The 14,921-nt window shown below is 47.5% G+C and overlaps 1 protein-coding gene across 5 annotated transcripts in view; it reads right to left on the reverse strand.

The window, feature by feature from the left end:
• The window catches only part of SPTBN1 (spectrin beta, non-erythrocytic 1), a 181,947-nt gene that overhangs the window by 29,154 nt on the left and 137,872 nt on the right, over positions 1-14,921 (reverse strand). For all 5 annotated transcript variants that reach the window (XR_012496352.2, XM_074331987.2, XM_074331988.2 and 2 more), the window contains 7 exons: positions 14,288-14,590; positions 12,400-12,553; positions 10,831-11,701; positions 10,589-10,726; positions 9,063-9,819; positions 8,066-8,268; positions 3,037-3,127 (listed from right to left, as the gene is read on the reverse strand). Coding sequence is in view for 4 of the 5 variants with exons in the window: in XM_074331987.2 (XP_074188088.1) it covers positions 3,037-3,127; positions 8,066-8,268; positions 9,063-9,819; positions 10,589-10,726; positions 10,831-11,701; positions 12,400-12,553; positions 14,288-14,590 (2,517 nt within the window). In the remaining variant the exon portion in view is untranslated. The remainder of the gene's footprint in view (positions 1-3,036; positions 3,128-8,065; positions 8,269-9,062; positions 9,820-10,588; positions 10,727-10,830; positions 11,702-12,399; positions 12,554-14,287; positions 14,591-14,921) is intronic.

A 14,921-nucleotide genomic window follows, 5' to 3' on the forward strand; every position in this document is an offset into this window, starting at 1 on the left:
GGACAATGCAACTCATCTATGGAACTCACTAGTTCATCAGCCCTTCATCAGCATTCTGGAATCAGAGCTACAGTTATTATCTGTGGGCATTTACAAAGGTCATTTAAGAATATACTCATACTCTGCAGAAAAGCACACTGTGCAGACTGGAAAAGGATAGGGAAAATGCTTTGATCCCTGAATTAAGCTAAAAGCAAAGCACTGAACTCGCTACCCTGTCCCACGCATGTCCAGTTACACTGCCCTCCTTAAAAAAAAAAAAAAGAAAGCATCCGTTTCAGAAACGGGAATAAAAGAGAAAAGCGTAAGTACCTTTTAAATCATTAATTTTTCAGGATATCAGATTAAAACAACACTACTAAAATGACACTCTTTGTACGCACCATCTGTAACAGGGACTAGGTGGACCCCTGCTAGTCACTCCCACCATGTTGCTGCTGCAATAACTTCCCCATCTAGGCAGTATTCATGGGGGGCGGGGGGGGGGGGGAGGAAGGTGGCAACAACGGCAGATTTCACAACCCATGCCTCCTATAGCCAAGGCACTCTCGGGGAAGGGAGTGCGACAGAGAAAATTTGGAGTCCCTAGACCTTAAACAATACCGACAGCCAGCAATGGTATTAAGTCTGACGTCTGGGTGCTCTGTAAACATCGACCAGCATCATAGGTAGATTTTCAAATATAGGGCTGGTACATACACAAACTCCATTCTCAGAATATCTGGCTTTATTAAAAGAGGAGTATTTTAATAAGGATGAATGATAGAAAGTTTACATCCAATAAATAATACATCTCACCCCTTTCCTTATACTTTTACTCCAAGGGTTTTGAAACCCCCAAACCTGACCTAAATTCCGTCACTTTGAGGAAACCGGATATGCTGTGACACCCTCCCCCTCTCCGCGCCCTGCCCCCAGCTGATACTATGGTTGTACTAATTTCATGAGGCTCAAGGAAAAGAAAAAAGAAAAAAAAAACCAGGCGACGTGGCAGAGCAGTCACAGGAGACCTACAAATCATCTCCAGGACATAAAAGCCCAGCCGAAATCTGTCTGCATGTTTAAAGGGGAAATCGTGCAGGACTCAGCCCCGCAGGCATGCCTAACAGTCACTGGGGTGGAAGGGGTGCACTCCTCGTAACCATGGATGCCAATCTGGAACAGTGTTAATAAAGATCTAAAGGCTTAACTGAGACTATGTGCTGTGATTCCATTGGGAAGAATTATCATTTTATCGACTTACTCTTCCCACACATCTATAGGAATCCACACTTACGTAAATGGAAAACAGGGGCTGAAAAATTTTAGCTTGGTTTCTCCCAAGGGTTCTTTTTGTCCCCTCAACCTCCTGCTCATTTCCCTGCATTTTTCTTCTCAAATTTAGCCCAGGTTTCACCATGGTCAGGTCAGTGCATTGCTTTTCATTAACTTGCCCTTTAGGCAAGAGCATGTAATTCCACCGATCCCCCATCCTCCCCAAGTACAGCCTGAGGTTAAAACAAGTCATCATGTGTTTCAGGGGAACCGTCAAGGTAATACGGGCCCTTCAATCTGTGGAGCGCACGGCCCAGGCTGCAAACACTCCTGACCCCTTTCAGCCTCCAATGCTCCAGGGCCACTTGGTATTCACGACAACACAACACGCAACACCATGCAGCTACTTTACATCCCATTACTCTCCTCTGTGCCCTGACTGGGGACAGGGATACCTCTTTAAGTGAGCATCCTATTCAAATGGATTATTAATGCTTGGGTGTCACTTGAAGAGGCAGGCACTCCTGTCTTCAACCTGTCTGGCTCCAGGCAAATTCCCCAGAGACCTAGATTCATCTCTGTGCTGCTGAAAACTGAGAGACAATAAACTACAGAGCTTAGGGGCTTTCTTTCTTTTCTTAAGGTTTAGCTGCTGGAGCATATTACAAGATTCACAGTAAAGACAGCAGTTTAAGGGACATGAAAGACTGCTTCTGTTTCTGTCACAGATGATCTAACATGACAACTGTTATTAGAGCCGTATTTCTTTTAACACAGACACACGCTTGCATGCAAGGTGTTTGTGGTGACTTGAGTCACTTTCTTAGCACACAACCTGATCCCTTCCCCACACCCGCCACCCTCCTCTGCACCCAAGGTCCCCTGCAGCTTCGCTTGGATATTCTTCATCCCATTTTTGCCTCTGAGGGAATGTAATGTAAAAAACGAGAGAGGACTGAGTCGCAATGTGCTCAGGAACTCACACATGTGAAGTCAGCTACAGGCTTTTCTCCAACTAGCTCGCAGAGAACCGCATTTGCTGGCTAACTTTACTTTTCCAAGTTTGTTTATGCAGGTATCAGGGGAGCATGAAGCAGCATGACAACCATCAGATCAACAGCACATGGTAACACTCAGAGCTTAAAATCAGGATTACTGCTCTTGGCATCTTAGACACAAATCTAAAGAGCCTGAAAAGTGGGCACTTTAAGATCTTGGGTTAAGAAACTCGGTATGAATTATTTAAATCTCTGCTTCCTCTCTGGGTGGCCAGTTCCAGTTCCTTTTAGTTGTTTCTTTCCATTCCACTAGAAAGAATGTACGTGGCTTTAAACAGTTAAAATATTAAATGCTGTTAGGGTATAGAACATTCTAGGATATCAGTGTATGACTTCCTTGGATGATGGGAACACGTGACGTCTGGATGTCCGATATGGCAGCCACGAATCCCAGTGGGCTACGGGGCACTTCAAATACAGCTAGTAAGATGGAAGAACTATCCTCTTCATTTTATTTCCTTTTAAAATGAAATAGCCACATGTGGCTAATGTCTACTATAATGGACAGTCTAGTTCTAAACTGTAATATTCCAGATTATAATAACCCAGCTCCTCTAAGCGGTAATTCGTAGTTTGGAGAACTGACAAAGTACCACACTGCCTCACCCGAAAATTATGTGGTATGAATTTCTGCCCTCAGTTAATTTTGTAATTCCAGGGGCTCTTCTGCCAAATGCTGGCTCTTGCTGGAAATCAGGAAGGGAGAGGTTAAAGGGAGACATACCTCCTGACAATCTTGCAGGAATTTCTGAAGATCCCTGTTGTCCTTCAGTCTCATCAGCAGCTCACTGGCTGCCTCACGATTCTTCCTATGTCTGTGATAATAACAAGAATCATTTTTTAAAAAGGAAGTAGAGAATCCTGAACCACAGATTTCACAGCTCAGTTTCTTTCCTGGGTTTCTAACATATGCTGAAAACAGTTTGCTTACAGTTCTCAATTATGTCAAGGAGGTAAGATAAACAAGAGTTTAGCATTCTCCCAATGAGTAAGCCATGGTACAAAGGACAGCGAAACACCTGTCCAAGCCACACAACAGGCGAAGGATGCAGTCAAATGAGCAGTATAAATTCTGGTGCTCCCTAATCTGGTGCTAGGAAAAAGAAAATTTCAGCTCGCACTGTGTACCAGCCTCCATTTTAGGCTCTGTGGGAGAAGCTGAAATATATTTTCAAGAAACTCATAACTGGGTGACAAGACATGTATATATATGGCTAAGAAAAAAATATAATCATGTAACTGGCTTTAAAAGAACATTTCCTGATAAACAGATTCCCATCCTGAGAAAAACTCACCAAAATACTAAACCAGGAATGAAAATTTTTAGCCCTATAAGATTAGCTACTAAGCCAATGCCTCTCTTTGTTAATGGATAAGGGTAACCAAGGTTTAAGAAAGTTAAAGCACAACACCTTAAAACATTGTGAGAATTGGAAGGAGCTGCTGAACTCAGTGAACAAGGGAAATGGGGTGCTTGCTCCCCAGCTGGAACACGGTACATAGGGCTTCCTCGCACACACCGTGGAGGCGCCAGAACTCAGCGGCAAACTTCCTCTATGCACACAGCGGCTGCGGTTCTCCCCCAGAGACTGAACAGCTGTGAGAATGCCGTGGGCACTGTGAAAAGGACTGCCTTCACACGGTTCCCCTGCGACAGGGAGAGCTACCCCACGCTGAGAACCACACAGCGCTGCCGTAACACAGCTCCCCGGATATTCTGGGGTAACCTGAACAAACCAACCCACGTGCAGGGTATTGAGAGAGGCAAAGGAAGAATGCTAATGAGGAGTCTTGAGTTTTTCATTCTGATTCTCAAAGCAGTTTCTTCTTCAGGAGCCTGGGCAAGGTCTCTCATCCGACGCCCCCAGGCCCCACGGCAGAGATGAGAACATAAACTTGGATCCTCCCGAGTGATAAGAAAGAGCAGCTCGGTGAGCACTTGGCTGCTAACTGGCTTTCAAAGACCCTCAGGAGCATGAAAGATCTTGCAGCAACACGCAGTGGCACATGGGTGCTCAGTGAGTGTGGGCAGAACAAGGGGCAGCACTGTGGGTGTCATGTGCCTGGGCCAAAGGGAAACGCCCTCTGCTCCTACGGGCACCGGTGCTCACGGAACAGGACTGAGATGAGTGGAAATAATACGTGACATGTCACGCTAGATACGTAAGATGACTTTTACCTTTTCTTTTTTATTTTTTAGTTGAAAGGGGTTCCATAGCTTCAGAAAAAGGAATCTTAATATACTTATACCACGTAGGCGAAATGAGAAAATAGAAAAATACTTCTTATATAATGCTAAATGAAAAGAGTTTATGCACAATTCAAGGATATAAAACTCTAAGGCACAGATTAGAAAGGAAAAACTAAAATGGCATGTGCTAGGAATGAAATTAAAGGTTGTAGTCCCTCTCCCAAATTCAGATATTCTATTGCTTTTGTAACAATAATAAATAAAAGTCAGAACCCTTTAATTTACTGTTATCCTTTCTCAGAGACCAAAAATTAAAAATTTTTTAAATTGCTGGCAAATTTGGGCTAAAGGAATGAGTCATCTAAAAAGGTAGGTGGGGAAGGAATGTCAAAAAAAGTTCCTCAGTGCCCTACACCCTACCCTCAAATTCCAGTCACTATATTTGTACGAAGTTTTATAACAATAAAGCAAATCTTCTGGAGGGAGGTCATTTGAGTTGGAGTTAGTGACAAAATGCAAGAGTCCTGCCTTCAGTCAAAGGCCTTGAATAAAAGATCCCATTTCCTTTCCACAGAATCCCAGGAAAGCACTACGACAAACAAGAAAGACTCACAGATACTGGCAGTTACAATAGGACATGGAAAGAATGGAAATCAAAACAGTCTCGGACACTGAGGTGCTTCACTAACGGAGAAATACAACCAGATAGAAATTTGCATGTATTTCTTAGATAATTGGGTCTCACGTGTGCCCAATAGATATCTGCCCGGGCAATTTTTCTCTTATAGTGGGACCATGAGAAAGGAAAAAGCCAAATGGTGACTTAGGGCCCCATGTCCGAATGACACACATCTATGCGGAAGGCATAATGATGGTCGAGTGATATGCTCTGTGGAGTGAGAAACAGCTATGCAGGCAGCAGAGCCTGATGCTGACTCAGAAAACCCTCGAGAGAAGCGAGTGTGGCTTAACTGTTTACTAGTAGCAACCGAAATGGTTCATGGGAAGTGAAACTCAGGAGAGTCTTTCAAAGCTGGATCGTGGATTTAATTATAGGGAAGGACCGTCTATAAAACTTGGCCGTAGTTTCCCACAGTCCTAAGAGAGCTCTTTGTGTGGGGCAAGGTTAAATCCCTGGCTTTATTTCCACCCCTCACCTCCTATCCCTATCACAAGACTCAAAAGCTTCCACATCACATGAGGCAGATGCTGGGTTAAACTCTAGTTCTTGTGAAAAGTAAAGAACCACAGGTGCCTGAGTAACATGGGCTGGTAATTTGGTAAGCTTTTGTCCCCATGTGAGATAGGGTCTGGCTTTATGAAGCTGGACACTGTTCCTTGCTCTCTCAGGATTTCCCCATGGCTGGAATTTTTCTGAGCCAGGAAGCTCAGCTGGGGACAGACTTGGACAGCAGGCTCCTTGCTACCCAGTCACAAGCACTTTAAAGGCCCCTCTCGACCCACTCACATCTGCTAAGAGTCAGTGTCTTTGTTCTAGTACTTTTTCATTTCAACAAACTGCGGTAATAGACAAGATTTCCGGAACGTAAGCACATTAATAATGATTTTGCATTCTATGAGAACAGCTTCACAAGAGCGTCAGAATGTGCACAATGGGATTAAGATCTGAAGGTTGAGATATTTACTTAGCTTGTGTCCCTACAACACCTGGAACTCAGAGATTTGTGTATTTTTATAACAGAAAGTATCCTCTGGGGTCAGTTTCAGATCTTAAGGCCTCGGGGGACATTAAAGTGAAACCAGAATTCAGTTAATACCCACCGAGGGAAATAAGAAAAAGTAGCCCTCCTTCGAGCAGACCAATGGAAAGCCCCCTCCGCTTCCATTTTTGGTATGCTTATGGATAGCACAGGATCCTCTTTCCAGTTCTTTTTAAAATCAGAAATCCTAAGGAGGCTCTGGAACTCCAGGAGCCCCGGCTCTCTCAGTCAAGGGCAAAAGGAAGGTCAAGCCACAACTGAGGGCTGCTGAAGTGTTATCTCATATCCAGAAGTTTCCAGTCTTGACAACATCACCTGCTTCCAACAACCCCTCACAGCTGCGGCACCAGGGGATGTATAAACACACCGAGAAGCTGCAAGGCAGCCACACACAGGGTGAACACGTGTGTCCCTAACGGCCAAGCCCACCTTCAGTAAACCAGCTGTGTGCATCGAACACGGAGGGACATGGGGTATCACATTTACAACACAATGAGATTTAACATCAGGAAAAAAGGAAATTCTTTTTCTCCAGGTTAAGAATGCCTTGTCCACTCCTTGTTTCTCACACTCATTTAAGAAGGCTCTGGTGGAGGGAATTTTTTTTTCCTTTTTTTTGTAGCTGTTTTAAAAGCAACAGATACAAACTGTAACTAATCTATGTTATACCCTATTCCATCGAACCACCCTTAGAACATACGGCTTAGGCTCAGAAGCAGTGCAAAAGACAGGCTGGAAGGGCTAAAGCCAGGAGAGCTCAATCTTTACGGGGAAAGTCATTAATTCTCCTTTCTACACCGTATCATACAAAGTTAATCTGGCCCAGGAACCTAAGATCCCAGGAGACCCTCTCAGACATGGTACGCAAGGAACCACTCTCAGCAATAAGTGCTTCCTGTTCACTGCACTTGGGAGACAGAGAAGCCTGTGGAAGAGCTTTGTTCTCGATGACATCAATCTCATCATAATAAGCCCTTAAAATCCAGCCCAAACTGGGACCAGAGAAAATTGGTTGGAATAGAGGTTAGTGACTGACCCGGATGGGCCAGACCAGGACGGGGGGGCCAGTCCAGAGCCAGCCCCCACCAGTGCACCCAAAGCTTGATCTGTCCAGACCTCCCACTTGAGTAAAAACAAAGGCAAGGAGAAACTTAGGGGGGAAGGTCAAACAAAGTACACTGGCCTTCAGTCACAGAGAGAACCTTTTAGAACTGCAAATAAATAAATAAAAATAAAACAAAGGCATCCAATCTTAGAGACACCTTGGCAAAAGAGGAAAAGGGCCTTTTCCCTCATCATGAAAAAGATCTTATTACAGCATTATCCAAGCCAATTTTCTAGGAAAGGCCTGATAATGTTCCTTTGTGGCTCTGCCAGGTACTCAGGACAAGCAAACCTGGCCCTCCCTCCCTACTCCCTCCTGATGGGCTTCGGCAGATCTTGTGTGGATGAAGGTGAACATGGGCTCAGCTGGGGAAGTGTCGGGCTCTCAGGGTCCCATCGGGTGACAGGCTTGTGTCAATTCTGGAAGGGCATGGCTTAGACCCAAATGCTATTCAGCACTACCGCTCTCAAGTCTTTGGTTAAGGATTAACTTGGCATTTCAGGCTTTCTTTACTTTTGTGGACACTGGTGCATGTCTTACAGTGAGAACCACAGTCTCAGGCTGCCATTTGCTGCTCACTGATGTTCTCTGATAGGCAGATTAAATTTTGCTAGGTGTCCACATCCCACCTATTGGGAAATTTATACCTGGAGTGCCTAGGACTTTCAGCCACTGATTCTGATGCCTGCGAGTCTCAGGGTGCAGGACTCCCTTTGAGAACCTCAGAACACTGTACCTGTCATCGATCGAGTCCACCTTCTCCTGGATGCGATCCGAGTTGATGTTGCCGTCGCTCACCAGCCTCCGGCCAGTCTCCACAACAGCATTGATCTTCTCCTCGTTGGCGTCCATGGTGGTCATGAAGTCCTCTTGTTTCTTAATGGCCGCTTCTGCTCCTTCCAGGGTGGTGGGCATTTCAGTATGGGCCAAAACATATTCCTTATTTAAAAAGAGGGGAAGAAAAGAAAATCACAGCAGAATGAGACATCATGAAACGTGACTAACTTTCAGCATAACGAAAGCACTGTCTACCATATTTGTTTCGTTACTCATTACACGGAAAGGAAATAATCTATTGAACGTGGTAAAATAAAAAGGTGGGAGGGGGAAGAAACCCAGTGGGACACCACAAGTGACTATATTTTCCTAAGCGGTTAAATCTAAGTTTTCTCCCACAGTGAGTGAGGAAAGCAAGCACAGCTCTGCGCATCAGCCGCAAGGGTCCTCTTCTGTGTCCACAAAGTCAATAGCAACATACCCTCCAAAACTCTTTTAAGAGAAACTGTCAACCAACGTCAGCTGTTTTTCTTTTTCTAAACTCTGCCTTGTGTCATCAGGTGAAGTCCCTGACTCTTCTAGAACAAGAGAGCTGTTCAGTAAAAAATAAATCCTCACTGTACCTTTTAAATTGGATTTCTAGCCCACTGAATATGGCCAATTTAATGAGCCACTATGAGGACATACTATGAACATAAAGGGTCCTCAGTCATAGTTGAAACAGAATCACACTTTGCAAGGCGAGACAGCTCCCGTGGAAATCTTCAATTCTTGTCCTCTACATCGTGATGGGTTTCAATGCCTTAGGAGCCAGGAGAGGAAAAAAGTCGCTAGGTCATCCCTTTGCCCTCACACAGGTGTGGGTTAAAGCAGCATCCCTGGCCAAAAATGTTTCAGGAGGCAACCAGGACCTGCCCTAAGAGGCAGGAAGCAAAGGCAACGGCAAACATTCTTACCTGGTTGTTAAGGAAGGCTTCGGCTTGCTTCGTGTCCCTGAGGAACTGCTGGTAAGCATGGGACTGGGACAGGAGGTTTTGCCTGTTCTCCCACATTTTGTGGAGCTCATTCCACCCAGTGTCCAAAGCCTGCAGCCGCTGCCGCAGAAACATGTACTGGGCATCGGTCTGCCCCTGGGTGACCATCTCGCCCATGTCCCTCATCTTCTGGTAATCCTCCTCATAGTTGTCAATCTCGTTTTTGATGTTCTCATGCTGCGTGAGAAGCTTCTCTGCCTCGGTCAGGGTGTTGGGCATGTCTTCCGACGCAATAGCCGTCTGGGTCCTGGAGAGCCAAGACTGGAAGTCATCCAGGTCCCGCAGGAACTGCTGCAGCTTGCTGGCCTCGCCCAGGGAGGCCTCGCGGTTTCTCAGGGTGGTCTTCATCTCCTCCCACACGTCGCTGATCTCGGCCAGCCGAGACAGGATGGCCTGCGCTTGGTCGGGGTGCTCCGACTCCAGCTTCTCCGCCTCCTTCTGCAGGTCACTCAGCTTCGCCTCGATGGCCACCAAGTCCCGCTCCATGCCGGTCAGCTTGCGCTGCAGGGCCATGACGCCTGCCAGGTCGTTGCCCAGGTCCTGGGTGGATTCGATAACCTTGGTCTTTTCCCGAATCCACGATTTGGTTTCATTGCACTCGAGGTGGTAGTTCTGTATGCTCAGGGCAGAGAGAAGCGCGTCCTTCTTCCTGTCAACCAGCTCTCGGAACTGACTCCACCTGTGGGGACAGGGGCGGTAGAGAGAGCAGTGTGAAGAGAGGCTGACAACTCATGGCTCGATAATGAAATTAACAGTGATGAGTGATGATCAAAGCTGCAATTTCCTCCCCCTCCACCTTTGCTTTGACTACATGTTTTTTGGAAAATCATCTCACTCCGTATATGGACATCAAATATTATTGAAACAGCTCAGGGATGCAATGTAACTGGAAAAAGCCTGACATGAACAGAGACTTCTTCAAGAGCTCCAACATGATCCGTGACAAGACAATTTGTCCCTCAAGTGATTCACGTGTGCCACACACATCTTACTCATCTCTGAGCTGTATCTAATGAACATTTTCCACACCTAATACCTGACAGTTATCTCCCAAACCGAGGCCATCGTGCTCCCACACAACCTATTCAAATGTGGTTTACTCAAGAGAGATTAGACCTGGACAAAGGTCCACCTTGATAATCAGGACTCTCGCTGGCCACTTAACATCTCAAACATGCCGCAATCCTGCTCCAGAAATCACCTTAAAAAGGACAGCACAGGAACAACCCTGATGCTGTAACGTGGGGAGAGGCAGATGCTGGCCTGCCCTGAATGACATCGCCCCAAAAGGCAGTTCTTGCAGAATCAGGCTATGTCGAAAGGCAGAGGCCAATGCCGTGACATCAGTGCCACAGTGCCAGTGACCCTGTGCAGGAAATTCCTGACAGCAGGGCTCAACAAGTGACCTCACCGTCCCCGGCCCCACACACGGCTGGCCTCGCGCTCACCTCGTGTTGAGTTTGTCCTGCTGGGCTTTGATTTCCTTCTCACTCGGGTGGCCACTGTGCATCAGCTGTCGTGCAATCTGGTTCACTACTGCGACCCGGGAAGCCTGGTTATTCATTTCCGGTTCCAGGCTCTCAAACCTGAAAAGGCAATTCAACAGGAGAGTCGCCTCCTTGGTCACTGGCAGAGACCAGCGGCCGGCCGGAGCCCCATGCCCCCAGCAGCACCCCTTCCCCACGCTCACCTGTGCTGGATGACCTCCAGGTCCTCCAGCTTCTCTGGGATCTGCATGTTGTTGAGCCACTGCTCCTTCTCGTCGATCCAGAGCTCACAGGCGTCAGCCTCGCTGAACATCTTGTACAGGGCCAGGGTGTCCTGCAGCGCCTGCTTCCTCAGCCGCGTCAGCTCTGCCACCTCCTTGTACCGCTCCTCGATGCCCGACAGCCGGCCCCTGACCTCTGGGGACTCTGCGTGCTCCCGCGGGAGGGCGCCAGCCTGCTCGTGCAGCGTGTCGATGGTGGGCCTGTAGTTGGCGATCTCCTCTGCCACATCCTTGTGTTTCTTGACCAGGGACTGGGTGGAGTACTCATCGTGGCCCACGTCGCTGCTGGACACGATCTTCAGGAGGTCCAGCATCCAGGCGTCAATGTCGTCCGCGTCCGCCTGGAACTGGTGCAGCAGCGAGGCCTCCTCCAGGCGCGCCTTCCGAATGGCCGACAGCTGCTCCAGGTTGGCCCACTGCTCACGGATGTACACGATCCTCTCCCGGATCTTCTCTGATCCGAAGTGCTCCTCCGCGATCATGTCTTCACCTTCTTTGATGGCCTGCTCGAAGTGGCCGCTGCGGCCGCTCATCTCATCCTCGAAGGCCCGGTGCTTGCTGAGCAGGCGCATGACACTGGTCAGGTCCTTCCCGTAATCATCGGAGGACAGGATCTTTTCCTTCTCCCGTATCCAGCCTTCCTCCTCTGCCATCTCCCAGAAGAACTTCCAGAGGCGACGGGACTCTTCCAGGCGGGCCCGGCGCTCAGCCGCCAGCTGGCAAAGCTCTTGATAGCAGAACTCCATGTGGGCCACGCGGTCTCGGATCACCTGGGGGTCGCAGGGCTTGTAACCTGTTTAATGCCAAAGAAGGAAGGTGGGTGTGTGACGGGGTTTAGCATAGGCTCCTGCGCGTTTGGGGGTAGTAAACGACACCTCACGTTCTTACTATCAGTTCAATTCTAAGTGCAGGGCCATCTTGTGAGGCAATAGAGCACCTTCTAGGAGCTTGATTGAAAGAGGCGAGAGGGGCAATGATGAGCATGTTTTGTTGTTGTGCCTCCAGGGCTACTGTTTCGTATCACTTATAAATCAAAAAAGCACATGCATCTAAGAAACAAGGCTGCTGCGTTTCACTGTTTCAAAAATATAAGAAACAAAACCCAATCCTGTCAAACATCCTTTAGACACAGATATGTACAGCCAGCTGTGAGAGCCACGAGACACCTGAGCAGGCACATGAGGCTGCTGGTGGGCACCGGGTGGAATGGCAAAGTCTCACTGCCCCACACCAAGCCACTCACACCCCAGCAGCACTTGAGTATTTAAGGAAAAGGCAGGTCCATGTCAGAAAAGCTGGACAGAGCTGAAGTGTTTGGAAGGCGACCCTATCGCATCTCATGTACCCAGGACATGGAGGCAGACAAACCCGCTGGGAACTTACGACGACACAGTAACTTCAAAAGCCCCATTGCTACACACAATTTAATTACTTCTATGAAGATGGGTCTCTGGTAACCAAGAAGTAGTATCTGTAATGGTCCATCCTTACCTTCCCCATCCATTGCAAACTTCTGGGCGGAGGCATTGACACCTCTCACCCGCTCTGCCTGGATGCTAATGTCCGCTTCAACCAGGGCGTGCTTCTGTAACAGGTCTTCCACGCCAAGCAAGTGTTTGCCATAGTCTTGAGATAGTAATAGCACCTGTGCGTAACAAGAGGCAACAGAAAGGGACCTATGAATACAATGCTGACTTCAGCATCTTATAATCTTTGGTTAAGCTCAGAGTGAACAACTAAGCTACACCCTCCCTCTAGCCAGCCATCCTCCCCATATCTTTAAGGGAAGGTGACAAGTGAACCAGAGCAAAGCAATGCAAACCGCACCAGGAGAGACACAATAAACTAAGTATCACCTCCCTTGGAATAAGCAAGTCAAATATCCACTAATAAGTACAGAATAGGAAAAGAGGGAGGAGAACCAGTATGAAATATAAACTGGGGCTCCAAGAGGAAATTGCTGCAGCAACAACTATTCGTGAAGATAAAGATAACAGAACTGTTATACTTCAAAGTTTAAAGAAATCTCTTAGAAGTTGCTCACCCCTTAAATGGATGCTTTCCTCAGTTAAGAGCTTATTGGTATGCCTCTGAGATATATGTACAGTCAGTGGGAGAAGAATCTAGTTGAAAAGCTTATTGGCCATAACTTAACCAAACAAGAACAGGGGCAGGTGGCTGTGTAGACCCTGACCAGCTTCTTTGGTTTAAGTCTGAACTCACTAACATCTTCTTTTGTTTCTTCTATGAGCCTAATTTGGGGGGGCCTCATCCCACATCCTCTCCAGGCAGAATTTCTATTTCACACTTCCTTCTGAGGAAGTCTCTGGCCCAATCAGAATTATAGTGTGCATCAGGATTTATAAAACGAAAATCACCTCTCCGCTACATTTGATGAACTTTTCTATCTTAGGAGGTCATGAGAGACCACATCTGAGAACATCACAAACCTGCGGCAGTGAGAGGGAAAACTGATGGCATCAGGTGACCTTGCCCTCTGCCAGGAACAGTTCAAGAGTAAGCAGAAGACTGGGGTTTACATTCTGGGAAGGAAATCCCTTGTGTAAAGTCAGGCTTGGGAACACAGTGTGCAGTTTTCATGGCATGACCTGAAAACTGCCCTGTTCTGTCGCAGCTAAGTGACTTCCAGCTGGGGAACTGACTGACATGGGTGAACTTTCCATGGCTTGCAGGAGAGGACACCAACAGGCACGGGGCTTTGGAAGGACAGGTCTCTTTCTGGATGTGGGGAAAGCCTGGCACTCTATGATCGGAGCCACCAGTAATGAAGGGGAAGCACAAACTGGCACTGGCAGCCATTTCTAAGTAGCCCCATCCCAGGATCTGGGCACTGCTCTACAACATGAATCCTCTCTGCTCTAACAGGCTGAAGTAGGCAGTGAATACAATTTCCACTTAAAGGTGAAGGAGGCTCAAGGAGAGCAGGCAGCTCTGGGACTCCATCTGAGCCCTGGCTGCCTGAATCCCAACTGGCACTGTGTCCACACCACCTACTTGGGACACCTCCCGAGACTGGAACCACTCAACATAGATCAACGAGATGGAAAGCTAGTTCAACTCTAAACAATTAGAAACACAGAAAACCCCCATTCAATGGATTCCCTACTGTGGAATGTATCTAAATTAGATCTAAATCACAGCAGCAGACCTCAAGGTAAGGAAGTGGTCTTACAACTTCTTCATACTTCACATCTCGTTGTACTCACAAGCTAACCTAACAATCTTCCCGTGGGTAACATGGCCATTTTCTGGCTTTGCAGAGTGGGCCGTCAGACAAGGTATTTTGGGGGGTTAGTGGGTGGGTCCCAGAAAACAGAAGCCTCATTGGATCCGCTCTGGCCTTTCAGTGCAGTTTTACCTTCATTTCGTCCATCCAGTCCATAATGTAGAGCATTTCCTGGAATATCTTCTGCAGCCCCAGGTTCATCTCGAGACGCTGCCTCCGGGCCCTGAGCAGCTCCAGCAGGTATTCCCAGAGCCGGATGACATTGTCCTTCCTCGCCGTGATGCGCTTGATGTCATGGTAGTTCTCCGCCTCGAGTTCCCTGGCCACGGCTACCACGGCCTGCACGCGTTCCTCGTACGCGGCAATGTCTGTCTCAATGGCCTCGTGCTTTTTTGTGGCGGCCTCTACTGCAGGAAGGTCAAATCCAAAGTTGTCCTACAGAGAAACAGAATGAAAACATAAGGCTCTCCAATTGGAACAGAGAAACAGAACGGAGGTAGCATCCTGAGCGCACCTTAGTGTTTGGTGGTCCTAAAGCCAAACACCGCCCCTGATCACTAACCCCACACCCGCACCTTCTTCCCCAGGACCCTTAAAACACCATGCTTGAGTTCAGAGGCCTACCCACGGCCAAAGCAAATCAGCAACTTCTCACTTTACGGAAGGGTCCAACTCATATCTAGCACCTGACCTGAGACTGGAGCAGGTGACAGCTTATGCCAAGCCACGTAGAAAAGCCATTTTTATTTTATGGCCAGTCTAACTG

This window comes from Rhinolophus sinicus, chromosome 2 (assembly GCF_057876585.1).
Source record: "Rhinolophus sinicus isolate RSI-liver-muscle chromosome 2, RSI-T2T, whole genome shotgun sequence".
Taxonomy (NCBI): Eukaryota; Metazoa; Chordata; class Mammalia; order Chiroptera; family Rhinolophidae; genus Rhinolophus; species Rhinolophus sinicus.